This window comes from Anomalospiza imberbis, chromosome 3 (genome assembly GCF_031753505.1).
Source record: "Anomalospiza imberbis isolate Cuckoo-Finch-1a 21T00152 chromosome 3, ASM3175350v1, whole genome shotgun sequence".
Taxonomy (NCBI): Eukaryota; Metazoa; Chordata; class Aves; order Passeriformes; family Viduidae; genus Anomalospiza; species Anomalospiza imberbis.
Window position 1 is genome coordinate 47,137,150 of NC_089683.1, and position 21,608 is coordinate 47,158,757.

Below are 21,608 nucleotides of genomic sequence, written 5' to 3' on the forward strand. Positions count from 1 at the left end.
GAGTACTTAAGAGGGCTTTTCATATTGATCTGCCTTTTCATGGACAAATCAACACAACTGAATAAAATCTCCAGTGCTTAATCACTTGTGAAAATAGAATTTTTAACTAACTTATAGCTTCAACATAGTCATCTTCAGTTTCCAATTGTTGCATATACCAATACCTTAATTTATTAGACTAACAAGCCTATTTTTTTTTTCTTCTGTATGTAATTACACAGTAAGTTCAATTTTTTTTCTTAACCTCCCTCTGAGTTGGCAAATTGGATTGCAGACTCTCTCAGCTATCTTCAAATTCCTAACACTGTAATCCTTCTCATTATACCTTTCTGAATAATTTAAATCAATTTATAAGCATTTATTTTTTTTAAACAAGAGGCAGATATCTTATTCCATGGTGGTCATTAACAATGCTCCTTATGTAGGGAACACAACATTTCATGGTGTGGAATCTAGTCAGTTTAATTTAAACATCTAATTTAGCTGATTCATAAAGCTGTCCTGAAGCAAGCATCCAACAAAGTCTTTCAAGAGGAAGAGACTTCTTTGAGCCTTTCCAGAAAACACCGGTAGGATTTAGAGGTTTAAAGAATCTGCTGTCTCCGCTACAGTATGGGGAATTTGGATTTGTACCTGAAGACAGCCCATGATTCTGATTGAAAGGTCTAGGAACAATTTATATGCGTAATTTAGGTGTTCTAGATCACATAATGATTCAGAATGAGGGCACCAAGGTAGCTGATGTCACCTGAAGTCCAACTCAGACCCATGGTACTCTCTGTGCATGGATACAGCATATCAGCATAGCATTAAGAATGTAGTTAGTTCTCTTCTCTTGAGAGGTTTTCATCCTAATCCCGTGAGGGAAAAGCTCCTGGCAAAGCTGGACTGGCAAAGCTCCTCATTAACTTTAATTCTGATTTTTTAAACCCCTTCTCCCAGTTCCTCTCAATTTAGGGCTGCCACACATGGTAAAGGAAGAAGATTGGAAAGCTGAGAAACATTCACTAATATGTATTTACATAATTGAGATGTCCTGCTCTTCTATAGGTTCATAATATCAAACTCTTACCAGGATTTAAGAGCATCCCACCAGTTACATCCTGGAAACTCCCACTGGCGCGTTCCATGTTGCAGCTGACTGTCACCACAGACCACAATGAAGCCCCATCTGCGGCTTTGTAACTCTGCCATATGAAACTGCCCCCTTTGTATAATTTGGCACTATTTGACATGACTAACAGCCTCTGTCTGCTCGGGGGAGCTGTAGGCCTGAGTCAATATTTAGACGAAGGAGCTGAATCAAACCGCGCTGTGTAAGGGAGTTTACTCTGCGGTTTGCTGTGAGCTGTGGGTTAAGCACTCGTGCTTCTAAAGAGGCTAATTCAAACCTACTGGGATAACCCTGTTCCTGAGGCTGAGGAAGGGGAGGTGAGCTGTGGGAGGGAGAAGCTCTTTGAGGACCAAAAGTAACATTCCTTCCTTGGTTGAGAGACTACCAAAGCGTCATTCTCCGCCCCCTACATCAACCTCCAGGCTTAAAGCCTGTTCCTCAAATCCTGTTACCAACCACACACATGGATCAATGAGCGGGTTCTCACTCTTACAAAGCTATCTGTCCTGTCCCAAAAAAACCCATCCTACTGGGCCTCCTCGAAAATTGCCATGGAGGTGGCAATTTTCAGGTGCTGAAATATGCAGCTAGCAAGGGGTCCTGACGTCCCTGCTTCTTCTTCCCGAAACCATAGCATTCTGCAGCCAAGGGCCTTGGCTGATGATACCAAGCACAGTCATCAAGTTGTAATATGGGATCCAGAGTCTAAGTGCTGCCATTGCATAGGCTTAAGTAAACTACCAGAGGAAAAACCAATAATTGAGTCTATTATGTTGGCCTGAGCAAAAATTTAGAGAGGATTGAAATGGTTGAAGGAAATTAAAGTGTCATTCCCCTGCAGTGTCCAAAATATCTCACAGTGCTTTCCCAAGGTAAAATCTAATATATTTACATGAAGAAATGTGAACTGTTTCTTTGGGAAAACCATACTATACTATCATAACAAGAAAGACTAACAATCACTTATGCTCATTATCCCATGAAAAGCAGCTACAAAACCCATCCAGCTCTTAAGTCAGGCATTTAATTGAGGGACTTTCCATGTTGTAAGCAACAGGTGGCAATGCAGTTTCCTGGGGCTGATCCGAGGCCAGAGGAGAAAATCTGTACATCCCACATCACGAAGCCTGTCCAAAAACTGGGATGGCTCCTGAGAGTCCTTATGCTGAGCAATGCGAGGTTCAACCTTAAGTTTTCTCACACAGGTCATGTTTCATGCAGACTCTCTGGCAGTGTGGGCAGGCGTTTCCTGAGGCTGTCCAGCTGCTTGGAGCAGGGGAATGAGCTCTGCCCTGCCCTGCAGCAGCAACCCTGGACATGTGAAGGCTTTATACATTTATTTCTATGGCTGTTAATTCTGGAAAGTGGAGGATAGGTGGAAAATCAGCCGTGTGATATTGGAGATTGCGATCTTAATATTGTCACAGTGACACAGCTGTGCTAATCTCACCTCATTTTTGGATGTTATGCTAGAACTACTCTTTCCCTTCCCATGACCCTATGGAACTCAATTACCCTCCTCCTTTGTATCTCTCACGCATGAGATATTACTGTGCTGTGTCCACCATTCCCCTTCCAACCTTACCCCACCCCCCGTGTATGCTGGAGTAATTTATTATTTCCTCAAGATGCATTTTTGAGTAGCCCATTCCTGATGCACTGTTGCTAAAATAAAGAGTATAAATCAACCCCAAAATAACAGAAGAAATTTTCCATTGTCAAATTGCTTCTCAGATCTCTGTAATTTCATTTGTCACTAATCCCAACCACATAATTTTTGGAACTTGAAATCTCTGCAGGTGTGTTCTCTGCAGGCAGTTTCCTAGATGCATTTGATTTATCATCCCCTGCTTTCACTGTGAAAACAAACTTCAGATTTTGGAGGTGAATGGCATTCAGAGGCAAAAGCACAAACTTCTACAGGACAGAGTTTGCCATCAAAAGATAGATTCTTTCGGGACATTTCAGTGAATTACAATTGCAGGAATTACAAGGCAAGCAGAAAAGTGTTGTGACAATTAACTCTTGTAAAATAGCTCTGTTTGGACAGGCCTGTTTAGTTATGTTGGCAGGAAAGTCAGAGACACGCTAAGCCAGCTTCACTGCAAAGTACAGCAGCTGTCTGCTCACAGCAGGCAGGGCATGTGTACATTTTGAAGTCTGAACTGTATCTCTCTAGTCCCGAAATGCAATGTCTCAGACCATCTCCCCCCTCACCCCCAAATCCTCCTGTATCGCTGTAAGGCTCAAATGATTAAGCTAACATTTACCAGATGGGAGCTTTGACACAGACAGGTGAAAACAGAAAATTGCAGACACTAGAGAGAGAAGGGAATTACTGTACCTCAGCAAAAGGCACCCAACTTCCAGTAGCTACTGCCTGCTGCTGCCCTCTGATAACAGCGGCTTCTTGCGTGCTGACCGCTGAGCTACCTTCAATGTCAAACTGAAAAACGCTTCCCTCACTCGAGGCTGCGCTGGAGGAGAAGCATCTCAAAAAGAAAAATACAGGAGAAACGAGGGGCCAGGCGGAGATCAAAGCCATTTCCTCCCCTTACATCCAGCAGTGGTCTTCTAGCGTCTCAGTAATTGTTTACCCTCTTCTGCAATCAGCCCCCCTTGGCTTAGTGGTGCCTCAGTTATTTTAACTTTCTTTCAGCATTCAGTTTCCAGATGTGGCACTTCAAGGCAGTCTAACCGGATCCCGATTTAAAAGAGGGAAAAAAAAAAACAAGAAAAAAAAAAAAAGAAAAAGGAAAAGAAAGAAAGAAAAACGCTTTTGCTGCCTCCCTCGTTCTCTCTCCGTGCCTGTGGCTCCTCTTTTTCCCCAGAGGCTCCAGCACAATAACATACAGATGGGCAGTGCTTAAGCAGAGTGTCAAACAGAGATTGTATTCCAGGAAAGCACCGCTAGCTCTCCAGCCACCTTATCTCCCCCTGTCAGGATACAGACTGACGCTCCGTTCAGTGCTCTGGCTTCCTTCACATGTTCACATCATTCCTTCTTTTACCTTTCGTGTGGAGACCCTCCCACTCAAACTTTACTGTTCAGAAAGTGAGGTCACCCTTTCCTCCCTTTCCACGCCAACCCCCCACAACTCCATCTGACTGCTCCAAACAAATCATTGACTCTCCTGACTGTTTATTTTTTAACATCTCCAGTTTATTCAGTGGAAGGCAGAAAGGTGCCAAATTTATTAAATAAAAACCCGCTAGACTAGCCATTTCTTATGTCATGGGGGAGGGGAGGCTGTGGGCGGGAGGAGGAGGAGGAGGAGGAAGAGGAGGAGGGAGACAGCCTGGCTGTGCCATGGGCTAATAGGGCTAAGTGGTTTCTCTAACATGCTTCATTCAGCTCCTTTCCCTCAAGCCCAGTTCTCAGCTTCTTGCTGGCTCGTGAAAAAGAATATCGTTCACTGCGATTTTGGAAAATGACTTCATTCCTCAGACTCATGAACTTTTATTTACAAAGAGCATCTTGTATTCCTTTTTCAAGAGATGCTTTGTGAGGCCCTGGTAACAAGGCTTGCAGTGTGTATGTGAAAGTGAGCTGAATATGTTGCCCACAGCTCACTTCATTTTGTGACTACGATCTCAAAAAGACAAGACAGTAATCCTTGCTAGGTTTTGGGATGAAGTCAGGGTATAATTATACTAATGTGCACTGCTCTAGTCAAGAGGTCAGCACCCTGTCCATCAGTGGTCCTGAATGCAGGGAGTGGTAGCACCATTGACCAGTCAGGCTTCTTTCTTAAATCTTCGCAGAAATTGGCTTGCCAGGCTTCATTTTGAGAGTGGATTCCTTCTTTTTCCCTCCCTTCACCCTTTCCTTTCTGGCTGAAGGTATTATCGACCAAGGAAGCAGCCAGTAGAGATTTAAGGTTAAAATGAAGACTTTTGGTGATCTGTTAACTTCCATACACTTGTAGGCACAGTTTTGGACCCATAAATGCTGTACAGAGGGACATAAGGAGGTTCACTGAAGAAACCCTGCCTGATTCAGAAATGGTGCAGCTGAGCAGGCAAGGCCACTCAAGCTTGTGGAACAAAGTATTCCCCCAGCAGAAAAGAAAATGCTGTGTGACACGAGGGTGTGAGGTTCAGGACCAAGGTTAGGAGGAGGAAATAAAGGATATAAATGGCAGCTGAGGATTATTCCATTCTGAGAGGAAGAGAAGCATCTCTCTGCTAGCTGAACCTGACCTGGTGGCAAGAACATAGTCCTCCCAGAGCCTGAGGGTGAGATATCATGGCTGCCAGGACTTTTCTAATTCTTTCTGGTAATGGCAGTCCAGGAAATGGCCTGTAACAGGTCTGAAGCAGGAAGCAGAAGACCAGGGAGTCTCCAGGCAAGGACTCCATGAGTATCCCATTAGGCATCCTGCTACAGGGGAAACCTCGAGATGTAAAGATAACATTAAAGCAGGGCTAAGAAAGAGAACAAAACATCTTGAAAATAAATTATAGAATCACAATCCACATGGTGTCAGTCGAGATTTTTAACTACCCAGTGAATTGTGCAGCAAATTGCCATAATACATGTGAGAAAACTTTTTGGATATTTTTTGGTTTTTGAAAAACCAACCACCAACCAATCTTCTATGTCTGCTCCCAGGCATTTGGCAGCAGGCTGGCCAGCTTGATAAGACAGGCTTTAAACTGAAAGACCTGGGGGATTATGTCCAAAGTGGCAGTGCTCACAGCATCACATCCAGGTGGGAATAAGCAGGCCAGCCACAGCAGCGGCAAATTTTCCTTAGCTGCCTCTCAAGCTGAGAACCAAAAGGCCAACCACCAGAGTGTGTGTATACCTCCTGCACTCCTCCTGGGAAACTGGCATGGTCCATTACCTCTCTGAAATGCCTGTGCACCAAGGCACAGAACATGGGGAATAAACACGAGGAATTAGAGGTCTTTGAGCACTTGCAGGGCCACGACTTTGGTGCAGTTAGAGACGTAGTGGGATAGCTCACATGACTGGAGTGCTGTCATGGCTGAGCATGTATTTTAATGAAAGACAGGCCTGCAAGGTGAGGTGGTGGAATTGCTGTTTATGTGAGAGAGAAAATTGAATGGATGGAGCTCTGCCTAGGAGTGGAGGAAGAATGAATCAAGAGCTTACGAGTAAGAATTTACTTCAGTGGCACTGTTGTGGGTGTTTTCTAGAGGCCACGTGGTCAGGAAGAAGCAGCATCCTGGGCCTTGCTCAGTGCAGGCAACTGATCATCTGCACTCTGCACATTCCATTGAGGGACACTCCTCATCATCTGCATCTGTATTCATCTTCACCAGAGCAAGAAATACCATCAGAAATGTTATTAAGGATGCTAAGATTACAAATTCTTCAAATAAAGTCTGGTGTTTTTTGCACACACTCGGCAAGTAACCAAATGAACTTCAGAGTATGATGAAGGTGTCTCACCTAGTAGGTTAATAATAATGCAAAATTCCGGAAATACATTTACAGAAAAGAGAAAATATATTCTTGAAATGGGCAGAAGTTACCAAGTAAACAAAAATTGTAACCCATAATATTTCCTTATGTAAAATCTGAACAAATACTTTCATATCCCTGTAGAAGAATTCACCATGCTAATTTACAGCAGTTTGAGAGAGGAAATGCTGTAATTATTCTCAGCATCAAAATCCTAAAAGGAGGAAGATGTCTACTTAATATCTTTGTAAAATCCCAGACTGGCCTAAGGCATTAAAAATTTGAAAAATTTCATGTTGTGATTCTATATAACAAAGGAAATACAGATAACTTCAAATGGTGGAATTATTAAATAGGGAATAATTTATTCTAAATATATACAAAAAATAGAACACAGCTCACAAGATCTGTCTCCCCGGGTATATTAATCCCATACAATAAAAAATTTGACCAAAGTCTTTTGAGCAGAAAATATTACATATTCCCCTAAATATCACTATACAGTGGAATAGCTTGCTAAAAACCAACTGCTTAAAAAAAGCAGTTTTCTTAATTTAATTTTAAATACTTACAAGACTGTATTCCTTTTAAAAGAAGTGCAGATTTGTGTAAAAATTGAAAAAAAGGTTACAAATATGCATAGAGTTCCTATGAAATATAAACCTTTAAATATAAATTTATGCTGTGATAGACTTCCAGTTTCTTAATCTTTGGCTGAGATGATGCGGCTGTGTTACGTAAGCAGCCTGAGATTTGGAACAGGACACAGGACTTCTTCAGTATGGCAGGGTGAAGAGACAGGAGTTTCTTCTTCTGGTTTCACTGTATCATCTTCTGTTCTTTTTATGAGTTCTTTCCCCCATCTTTAACATTTGGTTTTGATTCACTGTGATAGACAGTAGAACTGGTGAAAGACAATAGAAAGAATCCAGCGGAAGGCTTATTACAAACAACATATTCCAAATTAACCAATCTCAAGCTTTTGTGTGTGGGCCACTGGTGGTTTGTCAGTTCCCAGTGGGACATCTGCAAGCAGCCTGTTGAACTCTAGTGCCAAAAGTTACCAGTTGAACATTTGAGAATGTTGCATGGTGGTCCAATGGAAATGTTGACAGTTGAGTGATGTTTGCCATCCAAAATATTTCGGAACCAGTGTTCAAAGTGCCTTTCTAAAGGTTAGAAGGTGTTGGCAGCATATCTTTGTATCATCAAATGAGTTATCTACAGTCAGAAACCTGTGGCAAACAAGGGGCATCAAGCAAGAATTTCTTTGTCACAACTTGTGCCAGAGAGAGATACTAATAGAATTGTAGCTATGCAAACAAAACATCACTTTTTAAAACTTATTTCATGTGTTTTGGATTATGTCATACTAGGAGAAGTCTCAGTTTGCAGGTAGATATGAGTATTCTCAGTTCAGTCAGAGAGAAAGGAAAAGTTTCTACCAGGCTAGAGCCTGGGAAAGAGTTGGAAAAGAATGTAAATAATTCTCTATCTCTCTTGTTGTTCACATTGTTTATAGATAGGTTCTGGCACTGTGCGTCATTCACTGCACACCAATGGTGTGAGATGTTTTTACTTTTAGACCAATGAAATTAGTTTGCACGATGTTCTCTATAAATAGAGTGGTGCATTTGAAATAAATCAGTAAGAGTTCTCTTTTGCCTTTTGATCTTGGAGTTCTTCTGTTCCCATCCTGCCTCAACGACAGGTAGAAGGTAGAATTTATGCTGTAGGGTTCAAAGATGTCATACTGTCAGACTTCAAGCGGTACACCTGGTGCAGGGAGACATAAGCATGTTCTTTGTTTCTTTGCCATACTATTTAAGGGCATCAACTAATTATTTTCCCACATGAAGACATTTTAAAGCCAACAGTTCTTATGCCTCGTGTTATTAATTACTGGCAACACTGGGATGTGGCTCATTCCACATAGCTTACAACCAACCTCGTAGTGTTTCTGTGCCATGATGCTTGTCACTGCCCAATTTCTCCACTGTAAATCTTCAGTTAAGCATGCCAAAATCTTCCTAATCTGGTGGAAATGTAGTACTAAATTCCTTAGTACTACAGTATTAAAGACAACCTTGTTTACCAAGAAAGATGTCTGAAGGTTTCCATCTCCAGAGCGTAGCAGGATACGAGCTGCCTCTCTCTCTTGCTAAAAGCCTTCTCCTTGGGAACTGTATGGACCTTGCAAGATTAGGAATGAACCACAACATATGTAATACTGGATAACTTGAAAAACCCAACCTACACTGGTTGTTAGAAATCAGTCAGATTTAGAGTAGTGTTTTCCCAATCCAGTGTCCTCTCCCCAGAGGTAACCAATAAGTAATAATAATATTTTCACAGTTTTTCAATATGAAAGTCTTTTAGTACTTCTGGTAATTTTTAACAGTCTTATCTGAACCACCTGGTACTCTTGCTATATCATTATTCATGTTGAATGGCCTGAACTATAGATGTGCTATGCTACCATTAATGATAATATCTACTTAATTCCTTACGAATTCTAATATTCTGTATACTTCTGAGACAGCTTTTCCAGCAAATTGCTTGGAGGTTAGTTAGAGGTGTTAGCCTAACTTCAGTTATAGGAGGGTGCATGAGAAAAGAAACCACCATCATACGTAGTGTTGCATAAGTAGCAAAGACACTCAGATGTTAAAGAGTGAGCTAGAAGAGGTGAGGCTGGTGAGATGAAGGTGCTATTTGCAGGGATGGAAGCCATGCTTCTTGTCTTTTGCAGATAAACAGTTGAATCTTTTCATTTCCTGTTACAATTCTCATGCCATCTTGCAGTGGCAAGAGAACCATTGTAATCTTCCAATCATTCAGTTTCTTGTCCCAGTATCTCTGACACTTTGGCTTGCACATTCAGAACCTAATATTTCCAGATGGTCTCTCATATAAGTTCTGGACATGTCTGCTCATCTGTTAAGATAAAATTAGCCAAGAAAGTCAATTCAGTCTGCTATAGCCAGTAAAGTGATACCTTTGGTAGAACAAACCAAAATGTTATATGAGAGGGTTTTTTTAAAAAAACCCTATTTTTACAATAGAATTGTCCCTAATTTTATCAAATATGCTTGTAGGTTTGTATGAGTCTGGGGGAAGTTTGATTAGGAGGAATAGGACAAGTATATTTTGCTTGTGGATAATGACAATGCTTAATATCAGTATAAATATCAGTATCAGTAGATACATTGATGGAGAAAGAGTGGCATTTTAGCATAGCGTGTAGTTTATTTGAGTTGTTGACAGATTTTATAGATAAAAGCAACACATCGCATCATACAAAAGAGAATAGGTGTCCATGACTAACAATGATCCCGCTAAGACAAATCCTTCTCTTAAAGGGAAGTCCCAAACTCAGATTTCCTTATATTTTTTCCTTTTGCTCCTCTTGTAAATATTTTCCAAATCTTCAGGAAGGTACTTCTTAACTTTTTAATTCTTCATGATGCCACTCGTGTCCTTACTGCTTCTGAGAATTTATTGGAGTGTCCCCAAATCTACAGCAGTTCCTTTGTGAGGCTGCTCTTGGTTCAACGGTTCCTCCTGTTGACTGTGTCTTGTCTCCTTCACTGAAACCTTGGACACAAGGGGCTAGCTGCTCTTCCTGGTCAAGACAGGAAGGGTTTACTCTGACAACAACAAGACCAAAAAAGATTAAAGCAAAAAAAAAAAACCCTACTTACTTTATATAATCTTACTTACAAGCAGATATTCTCAACTGGTTTGTAGTACTCATACTCTGATTAACTGCCAGAGTGCACTCCTTCACAGTGCAGCGTTTCCTCATGCATTATGCTTTGACCTAAGCTGGCCTCTTTCCTCTCTGTCTGGAGTCTTTAAACATTTCCCTTTCTCTCCCAAATTGTATGTCTAATTCAAGCTGCATATCACTACTTTTTTTTTTTTTTTTTTTTTTTTTTTTTTAATTCATTCTCCCTCCTGGGAAGCTTCTCCACCCTTCCTCATCAGTTGTTTGATCATCATAATGGAACACTGGCAAAAGAAAATCATTGCATAAAAATCCACACTGAACTTTACAACCCCTGTAGAAGTGCCCATAAAACAGCTTTTCAAAACTGAAAAATAAGCCCCACCCAAAAGCCCAGATCCTGGAAAAGTGGCTAACAACTGTCCCAAATCCAACAGTGCTTAACTTAGTCTTGCATATGAAGTCATACAAGAGTACATATTCTGGCTCACTGCCAAAATACTTCCCATGGATCCTCCTAGGTCAGCACAAAGAAGAGATTGTCTCAGATCCCTTCAAGTTTATCCTCTTTACTCCAAGGATATGCTGGTGGCTAAAAAGGAGTATGTTGCCTGCAGCTGATGGCAAAAATATGATCTAACAGAGAACTGAAGCAATACTGACATCACCAACAGCTTAACTTGGCCAGCAAAGCTCTTGGTGTAGCTTGTTTTCTGGCAAGTTTGGAGGGTTTTAAAGCCTCTTCAAAACTCTGAATTTCCCCTGACATGTCCCTTTGTGCTAGATGTAGCAGAGAGATAGCGGACTCGCGAGAACATTCTTTTCCAACCTGGCATGTCCCATAGGAGGGCATCCCAACACCAGCCAGCTGGGTGTGCTCAGTCATTCCCTTTTTAAGCATTGCACTGGTTTTTAAATTGCTCTGTGCCAGCAGTGCCTGAAAATCAGCCTTAGTTGCCTTGCATACCAAGCCTAAAATGCAGTCAAAAAAAAAACTTTTTTACTGTGATGGGAAAAGGAAATGTTTCCTTATAACATGGACAGTTAAGCAAGGCAGATCCAGACTTATATGTCTTGATTGTTGTATCACACCTATTACCTGTCAGTGTAATCTGATGGGGCTGTTTTAAAATCCTTGTTTCTCTAGTTCTGATTTTTTTTAAGTGGAGGGACCTGTGAAAGTGCTTTGTCTTAGATTATTGGTTTTAGATGCTAAAATTACTTCCCCTGAATGGTCCAGTAAGCAAGGAGGAGGAATAAATTTTGATTGCACTCTGCCACCTGTACTCCTGACAGCTTAATTTGTTAATGTCAGGTCTGCTGGCACTAAATGAATGTGCATGAAAGTCTTGACTATCTGATGAAGGGCACTGGCTAGTATGATGCAATTAGCTGAGCTCACCAATTATGATGGACAGCTGGAGCTCTCTGAGTTTTTCTGAAAGAGCTTAATCAAAGGCATCAGAATAATAGAAGCTCTCTACATGAGAAAGGCAAAGAACTAAGGCAGTTAATTAGATTTTTTTTAATTGTTGTGTTTATTATACTTCCCATTTGGCCTTGACATTTAAGTCTCAACCACAAGTGAACATAACTGTACTCCTGATTTCACTGCAATCAAAAACAGTTTTAATTTGCATAATAAGCTGAAAGTATTTGTTTGAAACTAAGACCTACAATAAAACCCCCAAAACATTTTCACAACGTTTTGCAGGAATTTCATATTTTCTCTTAAAAGCAAGGGTGATGAAAGCTATTTTCATGTACAGTAAAATACTGTTTTTCAGATTTTTTAAAAAGTTGTTTGTATTTTATTGTTATTTTCACCCTGGCCAACTGACAAATTCAATAGAGTAACAAAACAATTCCCTTTGACAGGAAGCACAATACCGGCTCACCCAACTTGTCTGTTAGCAACAGAGCTGGCTGAGCAGCTGTCCCCTGTCCCACTGCCAGGAAATGCTGACAGCAACAGCTACACCATTTCAGCTGCTAACTGGCTCCATAGCAAGTTTTGATGGCTAATGAATTGCGTAAGTACTACCCAGATCTGTCCAGATCTGAGGAAAAAGAACAGCAGCTTTGGGATGTCGGCTGTTTTGAGAGAGACCCAGCACCACAGAAAGTTTCCTTCACATGTGTGGGTCATGCTCTGCCCGTAGTGACTTTGCTTGGTGCCATAATGAAATCAACCAAATCTGCATTTTCTGGTAAAGCAGAATGAAAAAGGGTTTAGGAGACACCAGCACCTTTCAGCTGGCACAGAGTGCTTTGCTATGACAGCAGCCAGCCACGATGGAGCCAACAGACAGCAGTGTGCATGCATGTTGAAAATTGGCTGATTTAGTTGCTTACCCACACGTACAAGCGAATCCTGGTAGCTCCCTAATTGCCAATTGCAGTCAGGCAGCTCCAAGATTAAGTAAGTCCCTTCAGTTTTAGATACTTGCTTTCATAGCTGTGAGGAAATCCATGTTGCTTTGTCCACTTTTATTAAGCTATTGGAGATCTGAATGTATATGCATGTGGATAGGCATTGTGTAAACCTCCAAGCAGATCAGCGCTGCAAGGGAACTGCCCTTAGGTACACAGGCTGTGTACATGACCAGGGGCAGCTGATTCTCCTCTGGTGGCTTAGGCAGATTTTCTCTGTAACAGGAAAATCGTTTTCCTTTCACAAGAATCAGACGTTTTACTTTGTGGCTTTTTCTAAGTTATTAACTTAAACCAGGGTGATTACAAACATGATGTGGTGAGTTTTAAATGCAAATCTGCTACACACTGATGAAGGTACAAGCTATTGTTTTTGGGGGAAACTGCCCTTTTGATCAATTTGTCCTGTCTCCTCAATAGTGCATGGGAAGTTTAGGCATGCTGGGAAGGTCTCACAGCTAGATATCTGACATTTTGAGAAACACTGGACGGTTTAGATACCTTTGAAAATATTTCTTTGGATTTCTCTAAGCTTTACACTGAGCTCAGGTGCTTCTCCTGGGCTGGGCTGACAACACCTTTTTGAGAAACTGCTCTTCATAATAAAGGTGAAGGATGTGACAAGACCTAATTTCTGAGCTGAAAGTATTTAACAAGTCTAATAAATGGCTCATCCTTGTCTGTATTGGGTCTGTACTCTAAACCAGTCTGTAAGTGCAGGCTATCAGGCCAGCTGGAATAACGGCCTTTAACCTCTGATGAGTGTGGATGGATGCCACTTGCTTTCCAGTTTCAGTGCTCCCCTTCTGCTCCCCATAGAGCTCTTTGCCATGTGCTGTGTGAACAGAGCAATCCAGTCAAGCTACCATCTGTAGTGTGGAGCAGAAGACTCACCCGCACAGAATGAAGTAATTTCACCAGTGATTCCATTCTGCACCACGTGGTATAGCCAGACTTTTCAGGTTTTATATTGATTTTAAAAGCAACACCAGTAGATGTGTCCTAGTCCTCCTGATTCAGTGTCTACTGCATCATTTCATCACACATTCTGTATCTCCATAACATCAGCCATTATCCTCATAATTGATGGAAAGTTCAAATGAGGCTTGTGTAGCCAGCATCATTCTGATAACTCCTGACAAAGCTACAGAATACAAAACAATATATATTTTTGCTTACAACAAATCTAATACACTTGTCAAAATTCCTGGTATGGAGACAACAGTAAACCCACTAGCACTTTGATGCCATTCCCATTGTGGTTTTCATGGAAAACAACACTTTCTTTAGTGACTATCATTAGTTTCCATAGCTGAGAAATTACTTCTAGCTGCCAAAAAAGTTTTCTTTATTCTCACTTAGGTTTTATTCTTTCTTGCAGGTGCAAAAAGCTGTCTTTAAATTTCTATTTCTTATTCTTTGTGTTTTTTAGTTGACGAGTGCAGGTAGAGCTTTAGATTGCTTTCTGTTTCTGTGACAATCTCTCATGATCTTTCTCTAGCTCCAGATCTTTTCAGGGTTTGCAAGTGCTTGAAACAGACAATAGAGTGGTTTCTTAAATTTTACTGGTATGACAGAAATATTCATGGCTGCTGAAGTAGCTGCAGTTATTGTGTCCATAGCAGCCAACATCACACTTGGCTACTTTAGAAATGAACTCTGTGTTTTCATGCAAATCCTATGATTTGCATGAAAGACTGGATTGTTCATGCAGGCCATCAAATTTAACAAAGGAAACTTCCCATTTTGACTGCATTTGCAGAAAGGCAAAATAATTGCTGCGGGCCTCATACTGTGATTTCTCCGTGCTTGCTGGGACAGAGCCAGGTTTTCCTGTGGATCAAATCAAGATATCTAAAAGTCTTTTGTTTGCCAGTTTCCATGAGACACTCCAGCCTGAGTCGTCTCTTGGAGCAGTTGATTTTAACATTGTTTATCATACAAGATATCCTTTCCTTTTTTGATTCTTTTACCTTCTTATTATGTCAGTGGTTCACACCCTCTCCTGGATCACCATGTGACTGCTTTGATCTGAGGATGTTCTGTGCTCAGATGCTCCCTTAGTTAGCTTTGATGCAACAAAACCAGAAAGTTTAAATAAAGATTTTAAGAGCAGGAAGTTTTGACTTCCATTATCTGGCATGAGATGTCCAATTTTTGGGGTTACATTTTGAAGCTATATGCTTTAGGCTAGATTTCACAGTTCTTGGACTTGTGCATTTGCACTGAAATTTCAACTCTGGAACCTCTGTCTTGTTGCCTACCTGTTGTTGGTTAATGGTGAATTTAGGCTAACCTGGATTTGCTTGTGGTAACCTAAATTTATTGCTCTTGTCAGAAGAGAAAAAAACAAGTAAAATACAAACAACTGGGTTTTAAACTTTCATTACAAATTTGCCATGCATCTTTAATATTGCTATCAGGAATAGAAAATTGTGTCATGAAAGAAGACTCTTTCCATAGGTTTCCTAGTAGAACTTCTTAAACATTATTTATATAACTGTTCCTCTTTTATAGAATTGGATGGGATAATAAAAGCCCCAGAATTTGAAAACAAAAGGAATTTGTTCTTTCAGGTCTTTTCACAAGTAGTTTCTGAAAAAAAACTTGCTACATATTTACACAGATCTGCTGACAATTTCATGGTGTTTTAGTCCAATAGATCTGTTCAGCATGATGAATGTGATAAGCAGAATATACTGAATGCAGTAATCAAATGTCAATTTAGTCGGATTCTTGCTGTGCTGCTCTCACTTTTCTACCTAACTGCCTTTAAGCCTTATTTTCAAACTCCCCGAGAATTTATGCTGTTCTAAGTCCATGTGCTAGCACTGGCCTTTTTCTGATGCTGTAGTGAGCTGGTTCAGGAAGCTGAAGAGGAAAGAAGACTAACCCTGCAAAGCACACAAATTGTTTTCAGTCCGTATGGCTCCCTGAACTTGGTTGCTAAGAGATCAGCAAGCACTACTGCTAGTGCAAGTTTAATGAATAGTTTAGGCAAAAAAATATATATTTCAGGAGCAGGGTATCCTAAACCTTACCTGATCCCCAGCTTCTAAATGAAGGGATTATTCAGAAACATTGGTCAGGATTCATCAATTTCTTTACTCAAATAACTTGCTTATCTTTTTCCCAAATGCAGAGTTTGTTTGGCCTCATTAAGACACACTTTGATAAAATAAAATGCAAACCAAGTAGCTGAACTGACTTAATGGATAACCACATATCAGTAAAAAAATGTAAGTAAATTTAAAAAAAAATATAACAAGACTGCAATCTTTTAACCAGGTCATGTGGATCATTTAATAGTTCTGCCAATTCCATACAGAAGGTGATGTCTTGACCCTTCTGGAATCCATAGGAATTTTTTTATTTACTTGAACCAGGATTTGACTGCAAAGATTTTTTCTTACAACATAAAGCAGAAGACCAGAATTTACTCTCTCTGCATTTACAGTGGCCACATAGTTAAGTATACAAATATATCTGTATAAAAGGGGCTCACAGATGCAGAAAAAAATGTGGATTTAAAAAAAAAAGGGCTTAAACTTCTAAATTAAAATCAGAAGACACTAAATATATACATGTTGATCACTGCTACTGTAGTCCAAGAAAACAGTTGATGTTTAGGAGGAAAGGAATGCTTTGGGAAACACTCGTTTAACTTTAATAGGTCTTAATAAAAATATTTTAATGAATGTTACTTCTTACCTACTAAAATAATTGTCTGTATGAGTGAAACACTTTACCAGATGATTTGTTGGGATAAAACACAATACAGATGACTAAGACCAGAATTTGCATTCCTGTATTCTTACATTTATTTGAAAAAAATCACTGAAAGATTCAAAAATGTTTGAGGAGATTACAAGACAACAGACAATATCTACTGTCTGACAGAGACAAGTAGATATTGTAGCTGATCCCTTTCTCTGATAGAACACTGTCAAGGTCAGGCTGTTAGTCTGACACAGCACTGAGTTTTTTGGGCAGAGGAAAAACAACCTTTTCAACACAACTATGTCAATTTGAATATGAGTAATGTTTCTCAGCACTTAATCTGGGAAAAAAATTCTCAAAGGTCAAAGCTTCAACGTGGAATAAAAAGAAGATTCAGAGCAGCTTGGCAGTCAAGACTGAAAGCCAGAGCATAACTGAGCCTCAGCAAATGTGATTGATTATATTAAAAAGAAAAACAACAGAAAGAAAAGAAAAAGATGGTTTTAAACACTGGCTGTATTTAGCAGAGTGTATTGTTGGTGCTCAACCTGTATTAATCTGCTCCAGAGACTGTGCCAATGCACAACACTGCTGTTTTAAAAAGCCTAGTGTTTGGCAGCTGTTTTTCTTGTACAGAATCATGGAGAACTGTGATTACATCTTCTGGGCCTCCCCCACCCCCTGCCCCTGAATGCATTAATTTCCTTTCAGCAGTATTGCAACTTAATTCTCTTACAAAAGAAAAAAGTGGAAATGAAGAGAAGGAGGAAGAAGAAGAAGAGGAAAATGTCAACACGTAAAAATGTTACGGGTTTCATTTAGGTCTAGAAAGAGACTTCACATGTCTGGGAGCACAATAGCTCTTTCAAGGCCAAAATTATGCTTGTATGAAGACCTTAGAAACAATCGCCAAAGTTTTTTAAGGGGGACCATGTTATGGCTTGGAATTGGAATGCATTTTCAAGTGCAGTGACAGCTTCATTGTTAGCTTTTTCCTGCTACTTCTCTCTAGTTCCTGATGAATTTGGAGAAAGTAGGTATGACAAGAAACTGGAATTTTCCACCATTTAGTGATGGTCTTCTCCTCAATGACCATCATCAAATGTACATGGGATCCTGGGATATGGGACTTCACTGCAGTCACAGGAGCTGGAATGCTTTTCAGCAGTAATGAGCAGCAGTAACTGACTGGAAAGATCTATCCTACATCTCTCAAGCAAAACTAATTCCATCACACACCCTGAGTCATGGGAAAGACTTAGATTCACAGAAATACCAGTGCTTTAAAATAATCTGTAAGTGATTGCATTGTAGGTAATGTAAATATTTTTGGCCTCCAAGAAGATGCAATTCCAATTTGACCTTTAGATACCGAGTGTGGTTTGCCTCTTTCTTGTTTCTCCTTGTCAAATGTCTCTTAATACCCTTTACAAGAACCTCCTTTCAAATGGTCTAAAGTAAGAAGAGCAAAATGAGGGAAGTGTTGACAACTATTTTCTTAAGTATTTACTTTGCATTCTGAGGGAGAGAAAAACCACTATAAACTTATAGTATTCTCTAATATGTTTGTTTATATATCCTAATAAAGGATACAAAAGGGGGTTGGTTTGCCATGTAAGAAGCCAACTTTGGAATCTTTGTACCAAAATATACTGACTGTAGACATCTCTTGAGTAAATCTTTGCTAGAATACTTTGCTTCATTCCTGAGATAAACAGGCAGGGAACCAAGGCTCACACACAAACAAAGGTAGCATGGACTCACAAGTTTATTTCCTTGTATAATGCAGATGTTATTGCTTTGTCTAATGCTGACAGTAGAAAGTGCTAGCAGCATCAGGAGTTTGGTATAGGATATTTTGTGTTTACTCCTAAAATGGAAACTACATCCATTTTAGACTTTATCCAGAATAGCCCCATGGCTACTGATTACCCTTAACTTGCAAGTTTCCCTGATTTTATACAGAGTCTGCCTAAATCACAAAACCACGCTGTATATATATATATATATATATATATATATATATATATATATATATATATATATATAAAGAGTTTTATTTGAATATAGAAGCAGCACAGTATCACCTTCGGAAAAAAAAAAAAAAACAAAACTGCCGTCACAAATGAAGTCTGTATAAAGTGCTCTCTCTTCAGTTTCCTTGGCTAAAGACTACTTCCTGCCTGGCCATGAAATATTTGGAGGCTGAATCACTTTCTTAACCAGCACACTGCTGCTTTTGTAACACTTTCTCAACTGGAGAAATGCATGAGGATGAACTCTGAGCATCTGCACTTTCCCTTGTTCCTCCAAAGGTAGTGACAAAGGTATTCTCAGGCTAAATGTATGTCTCCCTTTTTTAGGTGAGCAGACTTCATGTAGGCTCCTCCCTTCTCTTTCTATGTTAGTAGTAAGCTCCTTGCTCATTTGGCAGGTATTCAGACCCCAGAGATTACCTGAACAGGGACTTCATTAGCTTCACAAAACAGGGAGACTTCAGCACTGAGATGCCTTTCTGCTCCCAGAGGAAGGGCTGCCTGCCTCTGCAGGGCGTGGGGAGGAGCCATGAAGGGGATGGGCAGAGGTCACACCCGGACAGGCAAAGGGTACATTCCTTTTGTGGATGTGATGTGCTCCTAGTCAAAGGGCAAATACTTTCCAATAAACTGAAAGCTTCCTCTTTGTGGTTTTGCTTGTGTTTGTCTACCAAGAAATATAGTATTCAAAGACTGCACTGGTCTTGCAGGCGTGCTTGCAGGCAGCTGCTGAGAGGTGCCCAAGGTGCTCAGGTGAGATGTTTGTGCTGCAAAAGTGACTTGGTAGTGCAACAGCCAGGGTGACTGACTGGCCAAGGATCCTGCTGCACTGTGCAGCAGCCTCTGTAGCACCCTGCTCTGTCCCTGTGAGAAACATACCTCTGTGAATGATCACCAGGATACCTTCCCTTCATTGCTGCTGAGTGTGTGCAGACAAGCTGACCCTGCCACCACACCAGACAGCCTGAGAGGACTTCAGCCACAGCACCAAGGGCTCAGTCCTGGCTCTGTGGCAGCCAGATGTCAGACATCCTGGTCTCTGACACGGAGGGGTGTGTATGCATAGATGTGGAACAAAATAGGTTCTGTTCTTGAATGTCTCAAAAGCTCTCTACCTAGTACTTGAAAAGAAATTTAGTGCCTTGTTTTTAGCAACTTATTATAACTTGGGAAGCTTTCTGGAAGTACAAACTAAGCTTAAGTACAATGATACTACTGAGGAATAGCCCTTACTCTGTATATGAGCATTCTGAGGCAGTTGGAAACAGTTGATTCTGAACTAGTGATGTTAGTGTCATAATTGGTCAGCATTTCTGGTCTACTGACCTGCAAGGGGAATTCAAGACTTAGAAAAGCTCTAAGAGATACTCTAGCTGACTTGTTTGTTCTTCAGACTTCCCTCCTTCATTATTTATTTTGTTATAAACTCTAGAAAGCAGCTTTGGGAACTTTATGTTTTAATATTCTGTTGAGGAAAGTGAGTGCTCAATGGATCAGACAATATCAAAGCTGCAATGAAATGAATATTGTGAAGCATTTTGTGTGTCTTTCAACTCTAAAATTTGCAGTACTTGGTTAGTGATGATAATTCAAGTTGCACAGAAGTCAAAAGCTATAAAGAGATTGATTTTATACAGAAAGAGAGGAATGGAAATAGGATCTGCATTAAGCTGGGAACATTACAAGTCGCAATTTGAATTCAACTTGTCCAGGTTTGGAGGCAGATATGAGAGGAGAGTTTTAGTTTTATTATTTCTGGTGAAAAAGATCAAAGAATGTTAGTGAGGAAAAAAAAAGGCAAAATCTCCTTGACTTTTCCATCAGCATATACAACTATTTTGCCTGAGAAACAAAAGTGATGAAACAGAGAAGAGGCACTTCTCTTCTTGGTGGAAGAGAAGTGAAAGGAAAGATCTGAGAGGAAAGATGTTGTTAGTACAACCATACTGGTTCTCTTTTTGTCCTTTCTGGTTTTGTTTGGCTTCAGATGAGTTGTATCACTTGTGTCTTTTGTCCTTTTTGGTGCAGTAACATTTCTTTGATTATTGCAAGTATGAGCAGGTTGAAATGAATTATGCCTTAGGCTGGGAAAGCTGTATGGCTCTTACCTTGGGGATAGCAGGGTCCTTCCCTGGCAGACTGGATAACTTAGCAAAATCTTCCTCAGTTTTATTTCCTTCTTGTGTTTAGCATGGCAAGTACACATGCAAGCAGCAAATCCACAGGCCCACACACTGGGTTTTCCTGTCTATTCCCAAGCTTGCACAGATGGCCAGGTGACAACTTGAAAGGAAATCTTTTTACCAATTCTTCCCATGGATTTCCATCTTTCCCTGTTAACTAGAGAGATCTACAGAGTAAGTAATTTTTCCTGGGTTCTCCTGTGATATTGTTTATGGTGCAGAGAGAAGGGAAACACGTCTTTCAGCTTGACCCTGCTCCTTGAGCCTGTCACTCAAACCTCCATCAGCATCAAGCGACGCTGAGCTCCTCAGGGAGCTGCAAGGAGATGGGATTGAAGCTTATTGTCTGGAAAGCAGCTTAGCAGTGAAAGACCTTGGGGTTCTGATATACAAAATGTTGATAATGATTCAGTCTTTGCAGCAATGAAGGCTGTCTGAATTTTGGGCTTCAGATGCTTACATCCACACCTTTGTGGTGTAGAATTAACTTGATTTATTTTTGAAATGCAGTGAGTAATATGTAAAAATAGGATTACATGAGCCTTTCACAGGAAGACAAAATTTCATAAAGTGATGGCATCATGGTGTGTTTCCACAAGCTTGACATAATTCAGAAATTAAGGAGAAGATTGTCATGATAACTTCCAAAAATGTCAGAGAGGCAATTTGCTGAGGCTTTACAAAAAATGATGACATTTGTTCTTTCAGAATCAGACTGCTACTGCTAGCTATGTTAAATTGTACTTTGTTCTCAACCCTGAAAAAGCTTTTGCCTGGGCTCAGCTTAATGGCTATTGATTTCAATAGCACTACTGAAAACAAAGAAGTAAGGTAAGTGTATGTATTTAAGCTCTGCAGGATCCAGGTCTTATTTTGCTGAATTTTTATTGCTCCAGGTGAAATATATGAGAGATAGGGACACCATGAGACACAATTTGGTTATATTTTTTTAGAGATT

The 21,608-nt window shown here is 40.2% G+C and overlaps 1 protein-coding gene and 1 long non-coding RNA gene across 4 annotated transcripts in view; one reads left to right on the forward strand and one right to left on the reverse strand.

The window, feature by feature from the left end:
* The window catches only part of LAMA4 (laminin subunit alpha 4), a 97,839-nt gene extending 93,692 nt beyond the window's left edge, over positions 1-4,147 (reverse strand). For both annotated transcript variants that reach the window (XR_010997203.1, XM_068184280.1), the window contains exon 1: positions 3,459-4,147. Coding sequence is in view for 1 of the 2 variants with exons in the window: in XM_068184280.1 (XP_068040381.1) it covers positions 3,459-3,659 (201 nt within the window). In the remaining variant the exon portion in view is untranslated. The remainder of the gene's footprint in view (positions 1-3,458) is intronic.
* A 1,641-nt stretch (positions 4,148-5,788) lies between these two features.
* LOC137469896 (uncharacterized) overlaps positions 5,789-21,608 on the forward strand; it is a 28,146-nt gene continuing 12,326 nt past the window's right edge. Inside the window, exons 1-2 of one of the 2 annotated variants that reach the window (XR_010996767.1) lie at positions 5,789-6,144; positions 13,531-13,654. This is a non-coding gene — a long non-coding RNA (uncharacterized lncRNA). The remainder of the gene's footprint in view (positions 6,145-13,530; positions 13,655-21,608) is intronic. The other variant, XR_010996766.1, reaches the window with a different exon arrangement.